The sequence below is a fragment of the Doryrhamphus excisus genome, chromosome 11 (assembly GCF_030265055.1).
Source record: "Doryrhamphus excisus isolate RoL2022-K1 chromosome 11, RoL_Dexc_1.0, whole genome shotgun sequence".
Classification (NCBI taxonomy): Eukaryota; Metazoa; Chordata; class Actinopteri; order Syngnathiformes; family Syngnathidae; genus Doryrhamphus; species Doryrhamphus excisus.
The window spans coordinates 212,221-235,307 of NC_080476.1; the positions used below are offsets into that span (position 1 = coordinate 212,221).

The window sequence follows — 23,087 nt, forward strand, 5'->3', positions numbered from 1 at the left end:
TTAGCATGACTCACTGCTCAAGGAAAACCAAGCCAGGCATCCATTAACAAATCTCCCCGGGGGGCGACCCCACATTCTCTGCAGGTCCAATTAATGTTTAGCTTTTCCACCTGGACCAGGACTGATGGTCCATCAGTGGCCGTTGGCTAGGACGCAACACGAGCTTCCACCAGCGGGAGTGAAAAGTGATTGGCGGCAGAGAGGATGCTGCTTGGCTTCCACATGAAGATTCACGTGCGGCCGTGCCTGAGACGCGTGACAAACAAGTGAAACCATGCACAAACAGGATGCACAAACAGGATGCACAAACAGGAAGCACAAACAGGATGCACAAACAGGATGCACAAACAGGATGCACAAACAGGATGCACAAACAGGATGCACAAACAGGAAGCACAAACAGGATGCACAAACAGGATGCACAAACAGGATGCACAAACAGGATGCACAAATAATTGCAGAAGAAGAACTCTGCTCCGGTGCATTGCAGCGTATGACAATAATAGGATCCACAGCCACTGTGCTTCGTGTCACTTGTCAGATGGGGGGGTGGGGGGGTGGGGGGCTCTCACTAAAAGCTGCAGGCTTTAATCCAGTGGCTCCGGTGTCAAAAAGAGACAAAGATGTGACGGGAAACCTAATCAGGGTCAGGAGTTGATGGGAATACAAAGGATGGACGCCCACTATTTAATAAGCGTGCATGCGTGTACTACTTGGGTACTTGGGTACTACTATTTCATAGCACTTTTACGTTTGGCCCGAGGCTGTCACCTTACACAAGCTAAGCTAAGATGCTCAGACAGTTTAGCATACACCCACTACACTGGATTGCTTTTAGCACCTCTAATGCATAAAATGTTTATTTTTCCACAATATGAGGGAAATTCCTTCCCCCGACTTAAAAAAAGAATCAGTGTTTCCGTGGAAAACGGGATGGTTGACAGGCGGGGGCGCTCGGTGGCCAAACTTGGCTTATACAGTTGAGGGTCGCAGGGAGCTGGAGCCTACCCCAGCTGATTTGGGGGAAAAGCCAGACTGCTGGTTGCCGGTCAATAACAAGGCAATGACGAGCATACAAGTGGAAAAAAACTTAGTGTATTATTAACAGGGGGTTTAGTGTATTACTGCACTGAACGTACAAGGTTGGGGTTAAGAAACGACCATTTTACCAGAAGTGAATGTACACAGATTGCGGATGAGCTGCATTGTTCTGCAAGGTGTTTAATTCCGGTGGGGTGGGATTCAAGACCCTGCATTGATGACAGCAATATAAACAACCAACTATAGAAGCTTTCAATGGAATCAAACGGGGTGTTAACACCAAAGTAGAACCCCTTGAAACAGCAGGACAAACATTGGATTGTGTATAAACAGTAGTACTGTGTCAGAGTACTGTGACTAGAGGCCCACTGTGTGTAATACTGTGTGTAATACTGTGTTTAATGCCGTGCACGGTTAAAGCTGTAAGCTACTGGAGACAACAGTGACCTCTGCTGGACAGATGTAGACATGATCAGTGGAACATCGAGTGTAGGATGTGTAGCATTTATGTGTTGTCATAGACGCAGTCAAGGAATAACTTTTTACTATGGTCATGTTGACATTTGGTAAAATATCTTCTCTATTCAACAAATATACAGGTAAATATGAAATTTAATGGGGGGGGGTTGACCATTCATTGGATGAGCATCAGCCTAGATTTATGTGGTCTGCCATATTTTTCGGAGGAGCGCATCTTGGCCAAGAGCGCGGGGTTAGCCAACAAGTAGGCATGGAAGTCTTTGCAGGACATGTGTTTGAAGTTGTACTGCGTACACAGGAGGCCCTTCAGGGACTCCTGTGACAGGTGGTTCCTCTCCTTGGTCAACTGGCTTTGCACCAGGGAAAATATGCGTTCCACGTTGGCACCGTGAGGAGGGATGGCGAACACAAACTGGGCCATCTTCAGCAGCTCCGAGTGACAGGCCTCGTCGCCGGACCTTTGGAAAAACCTGCTCCATTTCTGATGGGCCTGCATTTGGTCGTTGAGCTCACCTTCACTTCTGCTCTTCTCCATGAATTTGATCAAACGGCTCACCTCATCAAAGCACCTGACGTCATCGATCAGCACGCCCTTTCCCGCCAGGTGATTGACACACGCTTCCACGCGGTTCCAGTCCGGCGTCTGGCTCAGGTCCATCCACATGAAAGACGAGAACTGCTCCATGGGGGCCATCCACGTCTCCAGGTACTCCAGACACGAGCTGTACAGACCGTGGACCTGAGCGGTGAAATGATCGCACCTCGGACCGAAGCCGTCGTTGAGCTTCTGCGCCAACATCGCCCTGACCTTCAGGGGCATGAAGTTCTTGGCCTTTCGTTCCAGAAGCGTGGTGTGGACTTTGTCGAGGATGTTCTTCACCTCCACCACCGAATTGTCCTCCCTCTCCATCTCCAGAATGGGCGAGTGGAACACACACATGAGGGAGTGCATCTGCCACAGGTAGATCTCACTGAACTCCTCTCCAAAAAAGTCTCTGATCAGCAAGGGAGGCTTTTCCTGCAGCAGGAAGAAGGCCTTCAGGGCAGGAAACGTGTGCAGTAGCTTCTCGATGCCGGGGAACAAGGACAGCCATTGTGTTTTGCTGTGAGAAAGCAGGTTCCTGTACTCGCTGACAGCAAACTCACAATATTGGCCCAGAGGCTCGGTGCGTACAGAGTACATGTGGAAGTACTGGTATATTTTCAAGATGATGCTTTCAATGTCAACATCCAGCGTGTTTGCTCCATAGTATACACAGTTGTTTAAGACGTGGGCGGGGCAGCCCACGCCCATCACAGCCTGGTTCTGCAGGGAGCTTTGCAGGTCCGCGTGGATACTAAATGCTTCCACTTGAGGCCTGAACATCGTATTGCAAGTATCGCCAGTGAATGCAACACACTTGGCCAGTATGTCGCTCCTTTCCAGCGTTTCCCGGATGCTCGGGTCGTTGCTAACTTCGATCAGTTTGCTCTGCATGCCGCCATTCTTCCAGTCGAAATACTGAACCAGCACCGGGGATATCCTCCCGGCTCCGTGGTCGCCCCAGTCGGCAGACACCCCGCAGTACGGGATTTGTGCCAGCGACTCCAAAGCAACGTCGACAGAATGAGGGGCGATCACGGCGTTGATGATGGCTTCGGTCTTGGTGCGAGCGCTCGAGAAGTTCCGAGCCGTCGCCGAGTCCGGGAACGCCTTCTTTAACAAGGCGGAAGTGCAGTCCGAGGACCTGTAGCTGTTGTGGTGTTTGCTCGTATGGAAAGCAAAGACTCCTTCCGCAGCGGTGACGTCATCGTCCGGCTTATTGGCCAAAGAGTCATCTTCTTGTTTGATCCACTCCACCCTCGCTCCGTTTTTGGCAGCGTTTTGGTGTTTGGTGGAACTCACGTGCGCTTCCAAATCACCCGCGCCTTTATTTGACACGGTCACGAACGTGCCGGGTTTACACTTCATGCACTCTGCTTCCCACTCATCCCGACCAGGACGAAAACAAGGGAACTTCCGTTCTAGTTTATCCGTAAACTTACATTTACGTTTCGGCATTTTGAAGTTTTAAAGCCGGACACTATTAGCATCTGGGTGGAAAAACAACAACAAGGAGGTGGTGGCCGGATTTCCGTAATCCAACTGCGCATGCGTACCTTACCGGAAGAAACATTGACGGTAAGTCATTGGAGACAAAACTAATTACACATTCGCTTTTTGGATTGCTTTGGTAGGTAACCGCTAGAGGCCCACCGTTCACGTGATTTTAAACTGAATATCGATCATTTGTGACCCAATAATTCAATTCAATAGTTAATAAAATGTTATTTTTGACAACAAGGTGAACTTCTGCTCAGAAACATCAAAGCTGTATATAGTTCTGTTTCAATCTTGGCCTTTAAAATGTGTTCAAGGTGGTTTACATTTCATCTATTAAATACACATTCGTGTCAATGTGCAATACACTTTGCTTAATAAAAACAAGTATTTTATAGCTGATTTTATTATGCAAGGATTTTATTGCCTGTGGTTCATGTTGGGTGGAATAGCCCTTATATGGTATATTCTCACTTTTACAACATTGTTGGTATGAAGATTATTTTATGATCACATTAGTCAGCAAACAACTGACTCCAAACTCTTACTTTTTCCACGTCTTGTGTTTTATTCAGTAGAAACAACACAGCACCACAAAGTTAATGGCTATGGCATATTCAGTTTGACACGTTCATCTTCTTGTGTTTGTACGGAAAGCAGCTTATTCCGTTATTATTGGAGACAGACAACCTGAGCAACATCAACGAGGCACAATCACGTCACATCTCCAGGCTTGTTTACAGATAAGTAGCACACGCTTAAGCAATTTGTGATCCATAAAACGTAGCCTGCATATGAAGTCCATGTGAGTTGAGATGATATTCACGTTTTACTACGCCATCTGGAGAATATCGCTTTGCCCGTCAAACATTCCCATTTTAAAGGCAGGAAATTTGGCCTTCCGAGAGCAAGAGAATATTCCTGGGCCAGATGGTCTTGATCTTTTCTTCTTCTGCTGACCAGCTTTAAAACGTGAACCTTGCAAGGTAGCTACCCTTGCAGAAGATATAAATCCTGCAGTTTATGACCTCATGAACTTTGGTGAACGCATCCATGTGGCGGGTCAGGTTATGGAAGATAGACCAGGCTTTTTATCGACTTTCACATAAGGAACTGTCCAAGGGAGGGGATAACTCTTAACTCTTAAGGGCTGAGATGTTTCACCGCATTCTTTGATGGACTAGAAGGAAAAATGTTCTGAACTCCTGTTTCAAAGCACGTGTTGTACAGCCCAGAGGAGTAGAGCCTCTGCTGGTTGCTGCAATGTCATTCTTTGTGACCAAAAGATTTATTGATGCAGATATTTGTTCTGTAAACATGTCTGGCGTTGTCGATACTTTTGAGATATTTGGTAAGCAACATTGCCCCCCCCCACCCCTTCTGTCCCGTGTCCTGGACTGATAGATGATACATAAAATGGAGAGGAGGTAGCACCTTTTGGTCTGTTCTGACTCAGATGTGGTGAAAACACAAGCGTACTAACTGGTGGGGTCATTTCTTCAAGCGTACTAACTGGTGGGTTCATTTCTTCAAGCGTACTAACTGGTGGGTTCATTTCTTCAAGCGTACTAACTGGTGGGGTCATTTCTTCAAGCGTACTAACTGGTGGGTTCATTTCTTCAAGCCCACTAACTGGAGGGGTCATTTCTTCAAGCGCACTAACTGGTGGGGTCATTTCTTCAAGCGTACTAACTGGTGGGGTCATTTCTTCAAGCGTACTAACTGGTGGGGTCATTTCTTCAAGCGTACTAACTGGTGGGGTCATTTCTTCAAGCGTACTAACTGGTGGGTTCATTTCTTCAAGCGTACTAACTGGTGGGTTCATTTCTTCAAGCGTACTAACTGGTGGGGTCATTTCTTCAAGCGTACTAACTGGTGGGGTCATTTCTTCAAGCGTACTAACTGGTGGGGTCATTTCTTCAAGCGTACTACCTGGTGGGGTCATTTCTTCAAGCGTACTACCTGGTGGGGTCATTTCTTCAAGCGTACTAACTGGTGGGGTCATTTCTTCAAGCGTACTAACTGGTGGGGTCATTTCTTCACGCGTACTAACTGCTGGGGTCATTTCTTCAAGCGTACTAACTGCTGGGGTCATTTCTTCAAGCGTACTAACTGGTGGGGTCATTTCTTCAAGCGTACTAACTGGTGGGGTCATTTCTTCAAGCGTACTAACTGCTGGGGTCATTTCTTCAAGCGTACTAACTGCTGGGGTCATTTCTTCAAGCGTACTAACTGGTGGGGTCATTTCTTCAAGCGTACTAACTGGTGGGGTCATTTCTTCAAGCGTACTAACTGCTGGGGTCATTTCTTCAAGCGTACTAACTGCTGGGGTCATTTCTTCACGCGTACTAACTGCTGGGGTCATTTCTTCAAGCGTACTAACTGCTGGGGTCATTTCTTCAAGCGTACTAACTGGTGGGGTCATTTCTTCAAGCGTACTAACTGGTGGGGTCATTTCTTCAAGCGTACTAACTGGTGGGGTCATTTCTTCAAGCGTACTAACTGGTGGGTTCATTTCTTCAAGCGTACTAACTGGTGGGGTCATTTCTTCAAGCGTACTAACTGGTGGGGTCATTTCTTCAAGCGTACTAACTGGTGGGGTCATTTCTTCAAGCGTACTAACTGGTGGGGTCATTTCTTCAAGCGTACTAACTGGTGGGGTCATTTCTTCAAGCGTACTAACTGGTGGGGTCATTTCTTCAAGCGTACTAACTGCTGGGGTCATTTCTTCAAGCGTACTAACTGGTGGGGTCATTTCTTCAAGCGTACTAACTGCTGGGGTCATTTCTTCAAGCGTACTAACTGGTGGGGTCATTTCTTCAAGCGTACTAACTGGTGGGGTCATTTCTTCAAGCGTACTAACTGGTGGGGTCATTTCTTCAAGCGTACTAACTGGTGGGGTCATTTCTTCAAGCGTACTAACTGGTGGGGTCATTTCTTCAAGCGTACTAACTGCTGGGGTCATTTCTTCAAGCGTACTAACTGGTGGGGTCATTTCTTCAAGCGTACTAACTGGTGGGGTCATTTCTTCAAGCGTACTAACTGGTGGGGTCATTTCTTCAAGCGTACTAACTGCTGGGGTCATTTCTTCAAGCGTACTAACTGGTGGGGTCATTTCTTCAAGCGTACTAACTGGTGGGGTCATTTCTTCAAGCGTACTAACTGGTGGGTTCATTTCTTCAAGCGTACTAACTGGTGGGTTCATTTCTTCAAGCGTACTAACTAGTGGGGTCATTTCTTCAAGCGTACTAACTGCTGGGTTCATTTCTTCAAGCGTACTAACTGGTGGGGTCATTTCTTCAAGCGTACTAACTGGTGGGGTCATTTCTTCAAGCGTACTAAGTGGTGGGTTCATTTCTTCAAGCGTACTAACTGGTGGGGTCATTTCTTCAAGCGTACTAACTGGTGGGGTCATTTCTTAAAGCGTACTAACTGGTGGGGTCATTTCTTCAAGCGTACTAACTGGTGGGTTCATTTCTTCAAGCGTACTAACTGGTGGGGTCATTTCTTCAAGCGTACTAACTGGTGGGGTCATTTCTTCAAGCGTACTAACTGGTGGGGTCATTTCTTCAAGCGTACTAACTGGTGGGGTCATTTCTTCAAGCGTACTAACTGGTGGGGTCATTTCTTCAAGCGTACTAACTGGTGGGGTCATTTCTTCAAGCGTACTAACTGGTGGGGTCATTTCTTCAAGCGTACTAACTGGTGGGGTCATTTCTTCAAGCGTACTAAGTGGTGGGGTCATTTCTTCAAGCGTACTAACTGGTGGGGTCATTTCTTCAAGCGTACTAACTGGTGGGTTCATTTCTTCAAGCGTACTAACTGGTGGGTTCATTTCTTCAAGCGTACTAACTGGTGGGTTCATTTCTTCAAGCGTACTAACTGGTGGGGTCATTTCTTCAAGCGTACTAACTGGTGGGGTCATTTCTTCAAGCGTACTAACTGCTGGGGTCATTTCTTCAAGCGTACTAACTGGTGGGGTCATTTCTTCAAGCGTACTAACTGGTGGGGTCATTTCTTCAAGCGTACTAACTGGTGGGTTCATTTCTTCAAGCGTACTAACTGGTGGGTTCATTTCTTCAAGCGTACTAACTAGTGGGGTCATTTCTTCAAGCGTACTAACTGCTGGGTTCATTTCTTCAAGCGTACTAACTGGTGGGGTCATTTCTTCAAGCGTACTAACTGGTGGGGTCATTTCTTCAAGCGTACTAAGTGGTGGGTTCATTTCTTCAAGCGTACTAACTGGTGGGGTCATTTCTTCAAGCGTACTAACTGGTGGGGTCATTTCTTAAAGCGTACTAACTGGTGGGGTCATTTCTTCAAGCGTACTAACTGGTGGGTTCATTTCTTCAAGCGTACTAACTGGTGGGGTCATTTCTTCAAGCGTACTAACTGGTGGGGTCATTTCTTCAAGCGTACTAACTGGTGGGGTCATTTCTTCAAGCGTACTAACTGGTGGGGTCATTTCTTCAAGCGTACTAACTGGTGGGGTCATTTCTTCAAGCGTACTAACTGGTGGGGTCATTTCTTCAAGCGTACTAACTGGTGGGGTCATTTCTTCAAGCGTACTAACTGGTGGGGTCATTTCTTCAAGCGTACTAAGTGGTGGGGTCATTTCTTCAAGCGTACTAACTGGTGGGGTCATTTCTTCAAGCGTACTAACTGGTGGGTTCATTTCTTCAAGCGTACTAACTGGTGGGGTCATTTCTTCAAGCGTACTAAGTGGTGGGTTCATTTCTTCAAGCGTACTAACTGGTGGGGTCATTTCTTCAAGCGTACTAACTGGTGGGGTCATTTCTTCAAGCGTACTAACTGGTGGGGTCATTTCTTCAAGCGTACTAACTGGTGGGGTCATTTCTTAAAGCGTACTAACTGGTGGGGTCATTTCTTCAAGCGTACTAACTGCTGGGGTCATTTCTTCAAGCGTACTAACTGGTGGGGTCATTTCTTCAAGCGTACTAACTGGTGGGGTCATTTCTTCAAGCGTACTAACTGGTGGGGTCATTTCTTCAAGCGTACTAAGTAGTGGGTTCAATTCCAGATAGAGCATAAAAGAGGAAAGCCGGAAAAACCAAAGAAAGATTCCTCATCCCAGGTGCTTGTGGTGCTTGTCGTAGCCGACCGCATGGTTAGGACTGGTACCTGTCAGGGAAATGTCAGGTCAGGCAGACTGACGATGCGTCAGACGTAGTAATTAGCGTGTTTCCGGTTCCGTATATTACCTCACTTACCTAAGTAGTCCTTGTAGTCCTTGAAGAATTTGTGCCTGAGCCCCCGTCCATCTAAAAATAGTAATATGGCAAAACAAAGTGTTGAATTCATCACAGCATATCATAGCAATCCCCAAATACTGTATGATGGAAACACAGTACTACAGTAGTAATGGGCTTTAAATAAAACAACATAAGCTAGCTTTTTTGTTGCTATTTTTCCCTTTGGAAAAGTACGGTATGTTTTATATTTGGGTCAAGACGGGATTAAGTGTGTTGATCCGGTTCTAGTCTGGATTGGAAATGAGGAGCTTGTCGTCATACCAGAGTTGGGGCGCTGCTTGATGCATTGTCCCCTGTTGGGGATGCCAGCCGCAGGGTTGCCAGGGTTGATGATGTGACACTCGTAGCCTGTCGGACAGTGGAGAGGCTCATCGCCATCCTCCGTCGTACTGCACGCTTCAGCTGCAGACGGAAAACGATGACGAGCCAAGTTGATGAATGCATTATAGAATGAATATAATCTATTATATATATATTTAATATAATCTATTATATATATAATATATATATATATTTAATATAATGTATTCTATTCATACAGCAAAGGATGAATGAGCCTTCAAGCTTGTGGAACATCTCATGTGGTTGGATGGGTGGAGATTTGTCTGTTAGTGTGCTGCTGTGTTTACCTGAAAAGGAGTAGGCAGAAGCAGAAGCAGCCTTCTCCCATGTTTCCTAGTGATAATCCATTGACATGGTGTGTCTAACACGCTGACACATTACTTCCTGACTTTTATGGTTTTAGGTTTTGTCCTGGGCTTCCCCCGAGGGCCCGATGTCCCTACGTCTTTGTGAATCACGCATGTTGAACACCATAAGTCAACGTTCACTAGCGACTGCCGTTGGAAGGTACATGGAAGCTAGAGCGCTACCGATGTTTGGTAAGAGTAAGACTATAATTCCAAAATGGTGGCTTGCTAAACGCTAGATCTCTGCTACTCACCCTGCAGCATCTCCTCTGGGCCATCCAGCAGCCAGCCGTTGCCCCCCAGCCAGCGAGGTTTGGGCTGGACCAGCCAGTCGAGGACTGCTCACGTCGGACACGACAAAGAAATATCAATGAGCTTTGCTCAAAGGCAACAGCGGACGCTTGGAACGGGTCGGCGCCACAAACCGGGTGGAGGCTGAACGGACTCCAGGCAGGCGTAGATGCAGCCGTTGTAGCAGCAGCGTTTGTGGCGCTCGCACTCGGAGTCCGAGCGACAGCCCGGAACCTCGCAGGCCCTCTCTGGCAACATCTGGGGTGGGGGGGGGCAGCGGTCGTTCTTCTGGTGCTGTGTGGACTGTGCCTGGTTGGGGTACTCGTAGTCCTGGGAGACACAAAACCACATCATGGGAGCTTTTCCTGTGGAATTCCTGGCAGATGGACATCGTGTGTCCATCCATCCACCCGTCCGTCTTCCACGTATCCCAGGTCAGGGTGAAAGGGGCGAAGTGGAGAATCCCAGACGTCCTTCAACGAATCTACTTTGTTAGCAGGAATTAGTAGCCTAAGATCCAAACTCACCGGATGTGAAAGTCCAAATAAAAGAAGACTTTTCACACCAACTGACATCAAATAACAAAAAAGGTGAGAATTAAGTAGAAATTCTGTGTTTTCGCCACTTGAGGGCAGCAAAGTACGTGAGCGATGGAGGAGGTCTCGGCCTTTATGACACAACGCAGCCCCGAGGAGGAGGAGAAACATCTCACCTCAAAACTTGGCCCGGGCGGCTCGGACAGACATGAATAGTGAAGAGTCCTGCAGCCAGGAATGCGACGCTGCAGCGGACATCTGCTCTAGCGTGCTAACTCGATGGAATGTGCATCACGGCCTTTTGTCTGTGGGCTGACGTTCTTCAGAAGTTAACACTTTGATGCTAGCATTCCATATTTGGGTTACATCATACGTGAGGATCCGTCCTTGCTTTGGAAGAACCTCCTTCCCTCATTTCATTCCCTCACAGGACCCACTTTTGGTTTGATATAACGTTTCTTTTCCTAGCCAATCAAAGACAATGTACACAACGTGAGAGTACGGCGAATACACTCGCTCACCGAAGCGGGAACGTGCAGAGACCACGACCGAGGTTGTAGAGGACATAATGTGTAAGGATTAGTTTCACGGAGTTCATTCACTACTACAGTACTATAGTACTACAGTACTACAGTACTACAGTACTCCAGTACTTGAACTCCCCACAGGCCCAGTGAGCTACAATTGGGTAATGACATAATGACGACTGTCTATCTCGTATCCCATCTCTTCCCAACGGCCTGGCAAACATCTCCAAGGAATATTCACACTTTCCTTCCTGTTCATGTTTTTAGTGTGGAACCGTGGCTTTAAGACTCTTCATGTTTGGCCTTCACCTTTGGACCAAACTCTTATGGTCCATCCTATCCTGTCCTTATCCTATCCTATCCTATCCTATCCTATCCTATCCTATCCTATCCTATCCTATCCTATCCTATCCTATCCTATCCTGTCCTTATCCCTATCCTATCCTATCCTATCCTATCCTATCCTATCCTATCCTGTCCTTATCCTATCCTATCCTATCCTATCCTATCCTATCCTATCCTATCCTATCCTATCCTGTCCTTATCCTATCCTATCCTATCCTATCCTATCCTGTCCTTATCCTATCCTATCCTATCCTATCCTATCCTGTCCTTATCCTATCCTATCCTATCCTATCCTATCCTGTCCTTATCCTATCCTATCCTATCCTATCCTGTCCTTATCCTATCCTATCCTATCCTATCCTATCCTATCCTATCCTGTCCTTATCCTATCCTATCCTATCCTATCCTATCCTATCCTGTCCTTATCCTATCCTATCCTATCCTATCCTGTCCTTATCCTATCCTATCCTATCCTATCCTATCCTATCCTATCCTATCCTATCCTATCCTGTCCTTATCCTATCCTATCCTATCCTATCCTATCCTGTCCTTATCCTATCCTATCCTATCCTATCCTGTCCTTATCCTATCCTATCCTATCCTATCCTATCCTATCCTGTCCTTATCCTATCCTATCCTATCCTGTCCTTATCCTATCCTATCCTATCCTATCCTATCCTATCCTGTCCTTATCCTATCCTATCCTATCCTATCCTATCCTGTCCTTATCCTATCCTATCCTATCCTATCCTATCCTTATCCTATCCTATCCTATCCTATCCTATCCTATCCTATCCTTGTCCTTATCCTATCCTATCCTATCCTATCCTTATCCTATCCTATCCTATCCTATCCTATCCTATCCTATCCTATCCTATCCTATCCTATCCTGTCCTTATCCTATCCTATCCTATCCTATCCTATCCTATCCTATCCTATCCTATCCTATCCTATCCTGTCCTTATCCTATCCTATCCTATCCTATCCTATCCTATCCTATCCTATCCTATCCTATCCTATCCTATCCTATCCTATCCTATCCTATCCTATCCTATCCTATCCTATCCTATCCTTATCCTATCCTATCCTATCCTATCCTATCCTATCCTATCCTATCCTATCCTATCCTATCCTATCCTATCCTATCCTATCCTATCCTATCCTATCCTATCCTATCCTATCCTATCCTTATCCTTATCCTTATCCTTATCCTTATCCTTATCCTTATCCTTATCCTTATCCTTATCCTTATCCTTATCCTTATCCTTATCCTTATCCTTATCCTATCCTATCCTATCCTATCCTATCCTACCCTACCCTACCCTACCCTACCCTACCCTACCCTACCCTACCCTACCCTACCCTACCCTACCCTACCCTACCCTACCCTACCCTACCCTACCCTACCCTACCCTACCCTACCCTACCCTACCCTACCCTACCCTACCCTACCCTACCCTATCCTATCCTATCCTATCCTATCCTATCCTATCCTTATCCTGTCCTGTCCTGTCCTGTCCTGTCCTGTCCTGTCCTATCCTTATCCTGTCCTATCCTATCCTATCCTATCCTATCCTATCCTATCCTATCCTATCCTATCCTATCCTATCCTATCCTATCCTATCCTATCCTATCCTATCCTTATCCCCAACTCCTGACTCCCAGGTGGACTGTTAGAATTATATGTATAGTCTGCCCCCCCCCCCCAATGTTCAATCATCAATCATAAATTATGCATCATCTATCCTGCATCTTATGATAAAACCAAACATCTCCTTGTAGCTTCTACTTCCCTGGAACACAGCTTCCCTTCCCTTCTTCTCCATATCTCATCCCTAAATGCTGGGAATCTCCTTTAGTGGATACGTTTGGCGTTCCGAGCGTTCGTGAGTTAGCGTTTAGGAGCACATGACATGAAATCTCCATGGCGACTCCTCCTGCACATCAACATGCCCGTGCAGGTACGAGCCAGGCGTGTTATGTCTGCGTTCCGTGGGCGTGTTACCTTCAGTTGCAGGAGCGTTAAAGAACTTTAAACTCGTGGAGTGAAAACCATGTTGGACTTTTTAAAAGATCTCACCTTCAGGCCTGCTTTTCTATTCCTGATTTGCTACCTCATGTTCCTCCTCTTGGCCGTTTGAAGCTGCTGGAGAAGGTTTGGATATGAGAAGATGGACATCGTTGGCTAATTATTATTATTAGTAAAAACTAATCTTAGCACCATCCAAAGGTTGCCATCAGGATGCTGGTCTGTGTAAGGATCAAGGATTTTTTAAAGACCTTCCTTCTCAGCATGGTCCAATTCCAGAAGCTCCATCAGCAAAGGAAGATGAGACGAGCGAGGTTCCATGCGATGGTTCATGCTCTGCTCGGGCGAGACGTGCCTTGCTCAGGGGCACGTGGAGGAACAATGCAAACATGAGAGGAAGAGCCAACGAGGGTTTAAACTCCCAGACAGGAAGTACCGACGTCCAAGCACGAGGATGACGAGGATGACGAGGATGACGAGGATGACGAGGATGACGAGGATGACGAGGATGACGAGGCAACACGCTACACTGAACTTTTGATCAGTCGGCCATGCTGAGTGGAGTTAACAAGCTGGGGCCCGCTCTGCTCCGCTCGCACGCACACACGCACACACACACACACACACACACATGTACACACACACACACACACACACACACACACACACACACACACACACACACACACACTGGCTTGGCATCCAGTCTAGTCCTCACTGGTCAAATATGAAATGACGGACGTATTCCAAGCTGCTAAAGTTGGCGTTGTGCTCCACATCAAGACTGTAGGAGACCATAGGAGACCATAGGAGACCATAGGAGACCGTAGGAGACCGTAGGAGACGGTAGGAGACCATAGGAGACCATAGGAGACCGTAGGAGACCGTAGGAGACCGTAGGAGACCATAGGAGACCGTAGGAGACCGTAGGAGACCATAGGAGACCGTAGGAGACCGTAGGAGACGGTAGGAGACCATAGGAGACCGTAGGAGACCGTAGGAGACCGTAGGAGACCGTAGGAGACCATAGGAGACCATAGGAGACCGTAGGAGACCGTAGGAGACCGTAGGAGACCATAGGAGACCGTAGGAGACCGTAGGAGACCATAGGAGACCATAGGAGACCATAGGAGACCATAGGAGTATGAAAGTAATTAGGTCATATTCTCCAGTTTTACCAGGACCTTCTTCATCAATGCAAAAGTACAAATGAAAAAAAACCACCCCATAAATTCTGCCCGGCAACAAGCAGTTGAGCTAAAGTGAAAAATAATCGAATAATTATGAATAAATTAGAATTGTATCGTTTCTGTTAGGAAGCCAATCAAAGCTTTTCATATAAAACAGTCGGATTTGAACCAGCAGCTCTCATATTTGTAATGAATGTGGTTTAAGGTCAACTAGGTCAGCAGACTGGCATCATTTCCTGGTTTAAGATCTCAATTCAAGAACACCAAATGGGAGCTGTCACGACCTTTCACCCCAGCCTACTATTCTACTGTTCCACCACGACCTTTCACCCCAGCCTACTATTCTACTGTTCCACCATGACCTTTCACCCCAATCTACTATTCTACCGTTCCACCATGACCTTTCACCCCAATCTACTATTCTACCGTTCCACCATGACCTTTCACCCCAATCTACTATTCTACCGTTCCACCATGACCTTTCACCCCAATCTACTATTCTACCGTTCCACCATGACCTTTCACCCCAATCTACTATTCTACCGTTCCACCATGACCTTTCACCCCAGCCTACTCTTCTACTGTTCCACCACGACCTTTCACCCCAATCTACTATTCTACCGTTCCACCATGACCTTTCACCCCAATCTACTATTCTACTGTTCCACCATGACCTTTCACCCCAATCTACTATTCTACCGTTCCACCATGACCTTTCACCCCAATCTACTATTCTACCGTTCCACCATGACCTTTCACCCCAGCCTACTATTCTACTGTTCCACCATGACCTTTCACCCCAATCTACTATTCTACCGTTCCACCATGACCTTTCACCCCAATCTACTATTCTACCGTTCCACCATGACCTTTCACCCCAATCTACTATTCTACCGTTCCACCATGACCTTTCACCCCAGCCTACTCTTCTACTGTTCCACCACGACCTTTCACCCCAATCTACTATTCTACCGTTCCACCATGACCTTTCACCCCAATCTACTATTCTACTGTTCCACCATGACCTTTCACCCCAATCTACTATTCTACCGTTCCACCATGACCTTTCACCCCAATCTACTATTCTACCGTTCCACCATGACCTTTCACCCCAGCCTACTATTCTACTGTTCCACCATGACCTTTCACCCCAATCTACTATTCTACCGTTCCACCATGACCTTTCACCCCAATCTACTATTCTACTGTTCCACCATGACCTTTCACCCCAATCTACTATTCTACCGTTCCACCATGACCTTTCACCCCAATCTACTATTCTACCGTTCCACCACGACCTTTCACCCCAATCTACTATTCTACTGTTCCACCACGACCTTTCACCCCAGCTCAGGTCCTAGTATTCTACTGTTCCACCACGACCTTTCACCCCAATCTACTATTCTACCGTTCCACCATGACCTTTCACCCCAATCTACTATTCTACTGTTCCACCATGACCTTTCACCCCAGCCTACTATTCTACCGTTCCACCATGACCTTTCACCCCAGCCTACTATTCTACCGTTCCACCATGACCTTTCACCCCAATCTACTATTCTACCGTTCCACCACGACCTTTCACCCCAGCCTACTATTCTACTGTTCCACCATGACCTTTCACCCCAGCTCAGGTCCTACTATTCTACTGTTCCACCATGACCTTTCACCCCAGCTCAGGTCCTAGTATTCTACTGTTCCACCATGACCTTTCACCCCAGCTCAGGTCCTAGTATTCTACTGTTCCACCATGACCTTTCACCCCAGCTCAGGTCCTAGTATTCTACTGTTCCACCACGACCTTTCACCCCAATCTACTATTCTACTGTTCCACCACGACCTTTCACCCCAGCTCAGGTCCTAGTATTCTACTGTTCCACCATGACCTTTCACCTCAGGTCCTACTATTCTACTGTTCCACCACGACCTTTCACCCCAATCTACTATTCTACTGTTCCACCATGACCTTTCACCTCAGGTCCTACTATTCTACTGTTCCACCACGACCTTTCACCCCAATCTACTATTCTACTGTTCCACCATGACCTTTCACCTTTGATGCAGGTGATGTGATGAGACCCACCTTGTGGTTGAGTCCTCTCTTCCTGATCCTTCTGGACTCACTTCCTGTGGCCAGCACCAGCAGGGACATCAGCAGCAGCATCGATCCCGGCATGGTCTGTAGAAGGTTCTGCACCTTAGATCCAAATGGTTCCTGGACCTTAGATCCAAACGGTTCCTAGACCTTAGATCCAAATGGTTCCTGGACCTTAGATCCAAACGGTTCCTAGACCTTAGATCCAAATGGTTCCTAGACCTTAGATCCAAATGGTTCCTAGACCTTAGATCCAAAGGGTTCCTGACCTTAGATCCAAAGGGTTCCTGTTCTCCTCCACCCCAGAGGTGTTCCTTCTTCCCCAACTTTATCTTTGTGATCCTTCCCAGCCGAGTCTGCGGTGGCGGCGAGCAGCCAAGATTATCCAAGCGCCCCCCCCCCCAACAGGACCTGCTCTCATTCGCTCCCGAGGAAAAGCTGAGGCCGGAGTAGACGGAAGGAAAGGAGCGGCCAGGAGTGGAGGGGAGAAATGTAGGAGGGAGAAGAGAGAAATGGCAGCTGTCTGCTGGCACACCGAGTCCACATGTCTCTGCTGGAGGGGGTCTGAGTGTGGGACCTCCCCTTTGCCCCCCCGTTTCATCTCCTCCCACATCTGGGGATCCTTATGTGGATTTGCGAGTCAGGAAGATATGCCATGCTTCATATTTTGTGGCTTTGACGCTTCCAAGGGAGAGGAGGATTTGTACGGGACTGTGGCTGGGAGACCGCCGCAACCACTGGGGGGGGAGAGAGGGGGGGGGGGGGGCTACAAATATTCATGGAATCGACTCAGTGAACCCGCAGTAGCGAGACCTTTCAAATCATCCACTTCTCTCTTTGACTTCCTTCTTTCTTTACACGTGTTGAGCAAACCTCACTTGGACTGTTCCCCCCGTGCCCCCCCCCCCACCTCACCCCCCCACCTCACCCCCCCACCTCACCCCCCCCCCCCCCCCCTCGTGGAAGGGGAGAAAGAATGCTAAGCCTGCACAAATCTCAGTCATTATTAGTTTTACAGGACCAGGCCCCCAGCTCCACTTCAACAAAAGAGGGGGGGTGGGGGGGGGTGTATATATATATATATATATATATATATATAAATATATATATAAATACGACTGTATGGACGGAGATGATCGTCTACTTTCGCTATCGTGACTCTTATGTCTGGAAAAACATTTTTATGTCTTTGACCTGACCTTCAACTTTATGCAATGATGAAAACATGTGGAATAAAACACAAAGTGGACTTGGATCAATCAATCAATCAATCAATCAATCAATCAATCAATCAATCAATCAATCAATCAATCAATCAATCAATCAATCAATCAATCAATCAATCAATCAATCAATAAATAAATCACAGATCCATACCAGACAGCCCTTAATGCTAATATTCACATTTGATTTATTTTAGGGGGCAATCACGTTTAGTTTTGGTCTCATTCAAACTCTATGCCTATTCTTTGTTCCAGTATGAATCCAGTATGAATCCAGTATGAATCCAGTATGAATCCAGTGTGAATCCAGTATGAATCCAGTATGAATCCAGTATGAATCCAGTGTGAATCCAGTATGAATCCAGTATGAATCCAGTATGAATCCAGTATGAATCCAGATGAAATGAAATATATCCTTAATGTATCCTTACTATATCCTTAATATCTCCTTAATATCTCCTTAATATCTCCTTAATATCTCCTTAATATCTCCTTAATATCTCCTTAATATCTCCTTAATATCTCCTTAATATATCCTTAATATATCCTTAATATATCCTTACTATCTCCTTAATATCCACATGACATGATCAATGGTGCTGACCTGCTTACACCTCCATCCTCACACCAGTTATACTGACCCCCCCCCCCCCCCCCCCCCCTTCTGTCACTGCTGGAGTCTGAAGCTCAAGTCTGTGAAAGCCATTCACTCCAAATGGGCTCTGTCAGCTGGGGTCAAAGTGCACCCTGAGAGGTCAGGGGTCAGGAAGGATGCTCAGTAAATACGAGCTTCTGGTTTTGGACTAGCATTGATTTTGGATTTGATGATTGATTTGGATCATTTGGATTGGTGATTGGTTCCTTTATAACAACACAGACCTCCGTGTTCTCCACTGTGGTCTCCTTGCCAGGAATCCATCATGGAGTCACGTGCTTCTTTATGGGCTTTGGATGCAACTTCATCGTAGAGTTCTTGTGGAGGACAGATTCATCTTCTGAATTCCCCGGAGACTCGTTTGGCCCGTTTCTACAGTTTGCGCAACGTGAGGAAAATGCAAACAACTTCCCACCCACTCACCCACTCATCCACTCACCCACTCACCCACTCATCCACTCATCTACTCACCCACTCATCCACTCACCCACTCACCCACTCATCCACTCACCCACTCACCCACTCATCCACTCATCTACTCACCCACTCATCCACTCATCCACTCACCCACTCACCCACTCATCCACTCATCCACTCACCCACTCATCCACTCATCCACTCATCCACTCACCCACTCACCCACTCATCCACTCACCCACTCATCCACTCACCCACTCATCCACTCATCCACTCATCCACTCACCCACTCATCCACTCATCCACTCACCCACTCATCCACTCACCCACTCACCCACTCACCCACTCACCCACTCATCCACTCATCCACTCACCCACTCATCCACTCATCTACTCACCCACTCATCCACTCACCCACTCACCCACTCATCCACTCACCCACTCACCCACTCATCCACTCATCCACTCACCCACTCATCCACTCACCCACTCATCCACTCACCCACTCATCCACTCATCCACTCACCCACTCACCCACTCATCCACTCATCCACTCATCCACTCACCCACTCATCCACTCACCCACTCACCCACTCATCCACTCACCCACTCACCCACTCACCCACTCACCCACTCATCCACTCATCCACTCATCCACTCACCCACTCACCCACTCATCCACTCACCCACTCATCCACTCATCCACTCACCCACTCATCCACTCATCCACTCACCCACTCACCCACTCACCCACTCACCCACTCATCCACTCACCCACTCATCCACTCACCCACTCACCCACTCATCCACTCATCCACTCACCCACTCACCCACTCATCCACTCACCCACTCACCCACTCATCCACTCATCCACTCATCCACTCACCCACTCACCCACTCACCCACTCACCCACTCATCCACTCATCCACTCACCCACTCATCCACTCATCCACTCACCCACTCATCCACTCACCCACTCATCCACTCATCCACTCACCCACTCATCCACTCACCCACTCACCCACTCACCCACTCATCCACTCATCCACTCACCCACTCATCCACTCACCCACTCATCCACTCACCCACTCACCCACTCATCCACTCATCCACTCACCCACTCACCCACTCATCCACTCACCCACTCACCCACTCACCCACTCACCCACTCATCCACTCATCCACTCACCCACTCATCCACTCATCCACTCATCCACTCACCCACTCATCCACTCACCCACTCATCCACTCATCCACTCACCCACTCATCCACTCATCCACTCATCCACTCATCCACTCACCCACTCACCCACTCATCCACTCATCCACTCACCCACTCACCCACTCACCCACTCATCCACTCACCCACTCACCCACTCACCCACTCATCCACTCACCCACTCATCCACTCATCCACTCACCCACTCACCCACTCACCCACTCACCCACTCACCCACTCACCCACTCATCCACTCACCCACTCATCCACTCATCCACTCACCCACTCACCCACTCACCCACTCACCCACTCACCCACTCACCCACTCATCCACTCACCCACTCATCCACTCATCCACTCACCCACTCATCCACTCATCCACTCACCCACTCACACTAAGCATCAGTAGAAGTACAAGTCCAAGTTATCCCGCCATAAAAACACTAAGATAGGACAGCCGTTATTACATCATCACGTATACGTTGGACTACACGTCAACAAAATATGGAAGTTATGGCGGCAAAAGGAGTTCCTTGTTGAAGGAGGCGGATGTGGGAATAGGTGAAAAGGAGAAACAGGAGAAGGGAAAGGATGGAAAAAAAAGCAAGAGGACAAAACCATTTTCCACCAGGGGTGTCCAAAGTTGAGTATTTTTATTGGCCCACATTGGAGAAAGAATCAAGTCCAGAGATGACCAGGAAAAGAAGATAAAAAGGAGAACATTTGGAGATTCCACATGGAAGAACGTTGAAGTGGCCTTCGGCAAAGGCGGGATGCAGATCAGGTTGTCGGGTCTACTCCTTAATTTACACTTTGTAGTTGGGCCCATCAATCTTCATTAAAGTCATGTTCTTCTGCTCCTTTCAGCTGCTCCCCTTTCATGATCTTGATCTTCTGATGGTTCACCAGCAAGTTCCAGCGTACGCTCGCCTCTGCTCCCATTTCCTGTGTAATTGCTTCCTTTGCTTTGTTTGCACGCTTTCTTTTACGCTTTGTTTTGGTGCCCCGAGTCCTCGCCTGCTTAGCCTTCCAGCTCCTTCTTCTCTCATCTTCTGCTTCCAAGTCCTGCTCCTGTGCAGCATTTCTCAACTTGACCCTCAGCAGGAAGGTCAGGTAGAAAATGAAGAAGGTAGGTCAACCTGACAGCCAATCAGCAGTCTCCCTATATGTAGTATAGTATAGTATAGTATAGTATAGTATATATATATGTAGTATGTATCGTGATATAGTGAGTGCAAATGCAATAGCAGCAGCATTTCGCTAGAGGGCAGCAGAGCCACACTTTCCTCTTCAGCCAGTCTTGATTGACATGATGCACCCTCTTCTAGCCCAGGGGTGTCCTAACTTTTTATCAGATATTTGGTAAAGCAACATATGTACATATGCTAGTAGCTTACAAGTATTCAGGTTTTGATATAGGTAAAAAATATATGATCAGTATGTTGATCATTTTTGTCCCATTTTTGTTGCTGTTGTTTTGTTTACATTAAAAAAAATATTTCAACTTCCTTCTAAAAGAATGTCTATAAATTGTCTCTTTGTAATAGTATGACTTTTCCCCAACCTAATTTTTCATAAACTTTATATTTTCTCTGTAATATTTTAACCCTGGACTCCAAGCGATGACGCAGCAGCAGGAAACGAGCGTAAGCGCCGACAGCCACGCCCTTCCTGTCATCACTTTTATCAGTGAAGACCCTGAAGGGGAAAGATGGCCGCCATCACTTTTGATGGCAGACGATGGGAGGAACACCAACCATACGCTATCAGTGCATCTTCATTCACTGGCGAGCTGTTAGAGGCGGCGATAAGACGTAGAGCATTCCAAGAAGGTTCATATCTTATCTTATCTTATCTTATATTTGATGTAAAGGCAATGGCGGCCATGTCTTCCCTCAATTAGCTTGCGTCTCTCTGTGGTGACTCGCTAAAGACGCCAGTAAATACGGTAAATACGTCAGGACTACGTCACGTCATCACGACCTTAGAACACGCCAGTTGGCAAAGACCTGGTTTGAGGTCAATGTCCTCCTGAAGTTCAACATTCCCACGCCGACGCGTCCGCTTTGGTCCGATCCAGGAAGGAGAGTAATTAAGGCATGAAATAAAGCGAGCAGACATTTAAAAGGCCCTAATGCCTTCCTGCAGCCAATGACGCTGGGCTAATTGATCCCAAGGAAATAGTCATGGGGCCGCAGGGAAGCAGCTACAAATATTCCTGGGAATCAATAAAGGCATCAAATGAACGCTCCAAAGTGTAATGAGCGTGTTCCAGTGCTTTACTCGCCACGGATTTACTGCTGTCGCTTCTCTCTTCTCCGACTGGACGCCAACGCCAGGCTGCGTTCATCTCGTCTATTTACCATCTTTGTTTGGGAAAAGGGCCCCAACACACCAAGAATTCCTGAACACATACATTTCATCCACATAGATGGAAAAAATATGATCCAAAAAATATGAATATTTCATGTTTCACTCGATGCTGACAGCACTTTTAAGGGAATCCATAACTGCATGGGAATAAAGAAATAAGTCAATCAAAGATTAAAGATTAAAGATTAAAGATTAAAGATTAAAGATGATCACTGGGAAATCTAGCAGTTAAACTGGAAGGTCCCTCGCTAATAAAATAAGTATGCATGTACATACAGTAGATTATATAGTAGATTATACAGTAGATTATACAGTAGATTGTACAGTAGATTATACAGTAGATTGTACAGTAGATTATATAGTAGATGTACATACAGTAGATTATACAGTAGATTGTACAGTAGATTATACAGTAGATTATACAGTAGATTGTACAGTAGATTATACAGTAGATGCACATACAGTAGATTATACAGTAGATTGTACAGTAGATTATACAGTAGATTGTACAGTAGATGCACATACAGTAGATTATACAGTAGATTGTACAGTAGATTATACAGTAGATTATACAGTAGATGCACATACAGTAGATTATACAGTAGATTGTACAGTAGATTATA

General features: G+C 46.7%; 2 protein-coding genes and 1 long non-coding RNA gene across 4 annotated transcripts; 1 reads left to right on the forward strand and 2 right to left on the reverse strand.

Annotated features, from left to right (window-relative positions):
- Nucleotides 1-636: 636 nt before the first annotated feature.
- LOC131138794 (uncharacterized) lies at nucleotides 637-3,681 on the reverse strand. Its single transcript, XM_058088026.1, has 2 exons — nucleotides 2,078-3,681; nucleotides 637-2,011 (listed from the first exon to the last, which is right to left on the reverse strand). The coding sequence occupies exons 1-2, from the start codon at nucleotides 3,560-3,562 to the stop codon at nucleotides 1,676-1,678; spliced, it is 1,821 nt and encodes a 606-aa protein (XP_057944009.1). The 5' UTR covers nucleotides 3,563-3,681; the 3' UTR covers nucleotides 637-1,675.
- Nucleotides 3,113-11,277, forward strand: LOC131138796 (uncharacterized). The gene is made up of 3 exons (XR_009132137.1): nucleotides 3,113-3,682; nucleotides 9,620-9,755; nucleotides 9,825-11,277. It is a non-coding gene; the product is annotated as an uncharacterized LOC131138796 (long non-coding RNA).
- Nucleotides 7,440-17,067, reverse strand: wfdc1 (WAP four-disulfide core domain 1). Of its 2 annotated transcripts, none has more exons than XM_058088027.1 (6): nucleotides 16,565-17,067; nucleotides 9,989-10,184; nucleotides 9,818-9,901; nucleotides 9,136-9,276; nucleotides 8,833-8,883; nucleotides 7,440-8,743 (listed from the first exon to the last, which is right to left on the reverse strand). In XM_058088027.1, exons 1-6 carry the CDS (start codon nucleotides 16,655-16,657, stop codon nucleotides 8,688-8,690), a joined length of 621 nt encoding a protein of 206 aa, XP_057944010.1. In that variant the 5' UTR covers nucleotides 16,658-17,067; the 3' UTR covers nucleotides 7,440-8,687. The 2 variants fall into 2 exon arrangements, with proteins under 2 accessions (XP_057944010.1, XP_057944014.1); XM_058088031.1 differs by having other exon boundaries at nucleotides 8,824-8,883.
- Between the last annotated feature and the right edge of the window lie 6,020 nt (nucleotides 17,068-23,087).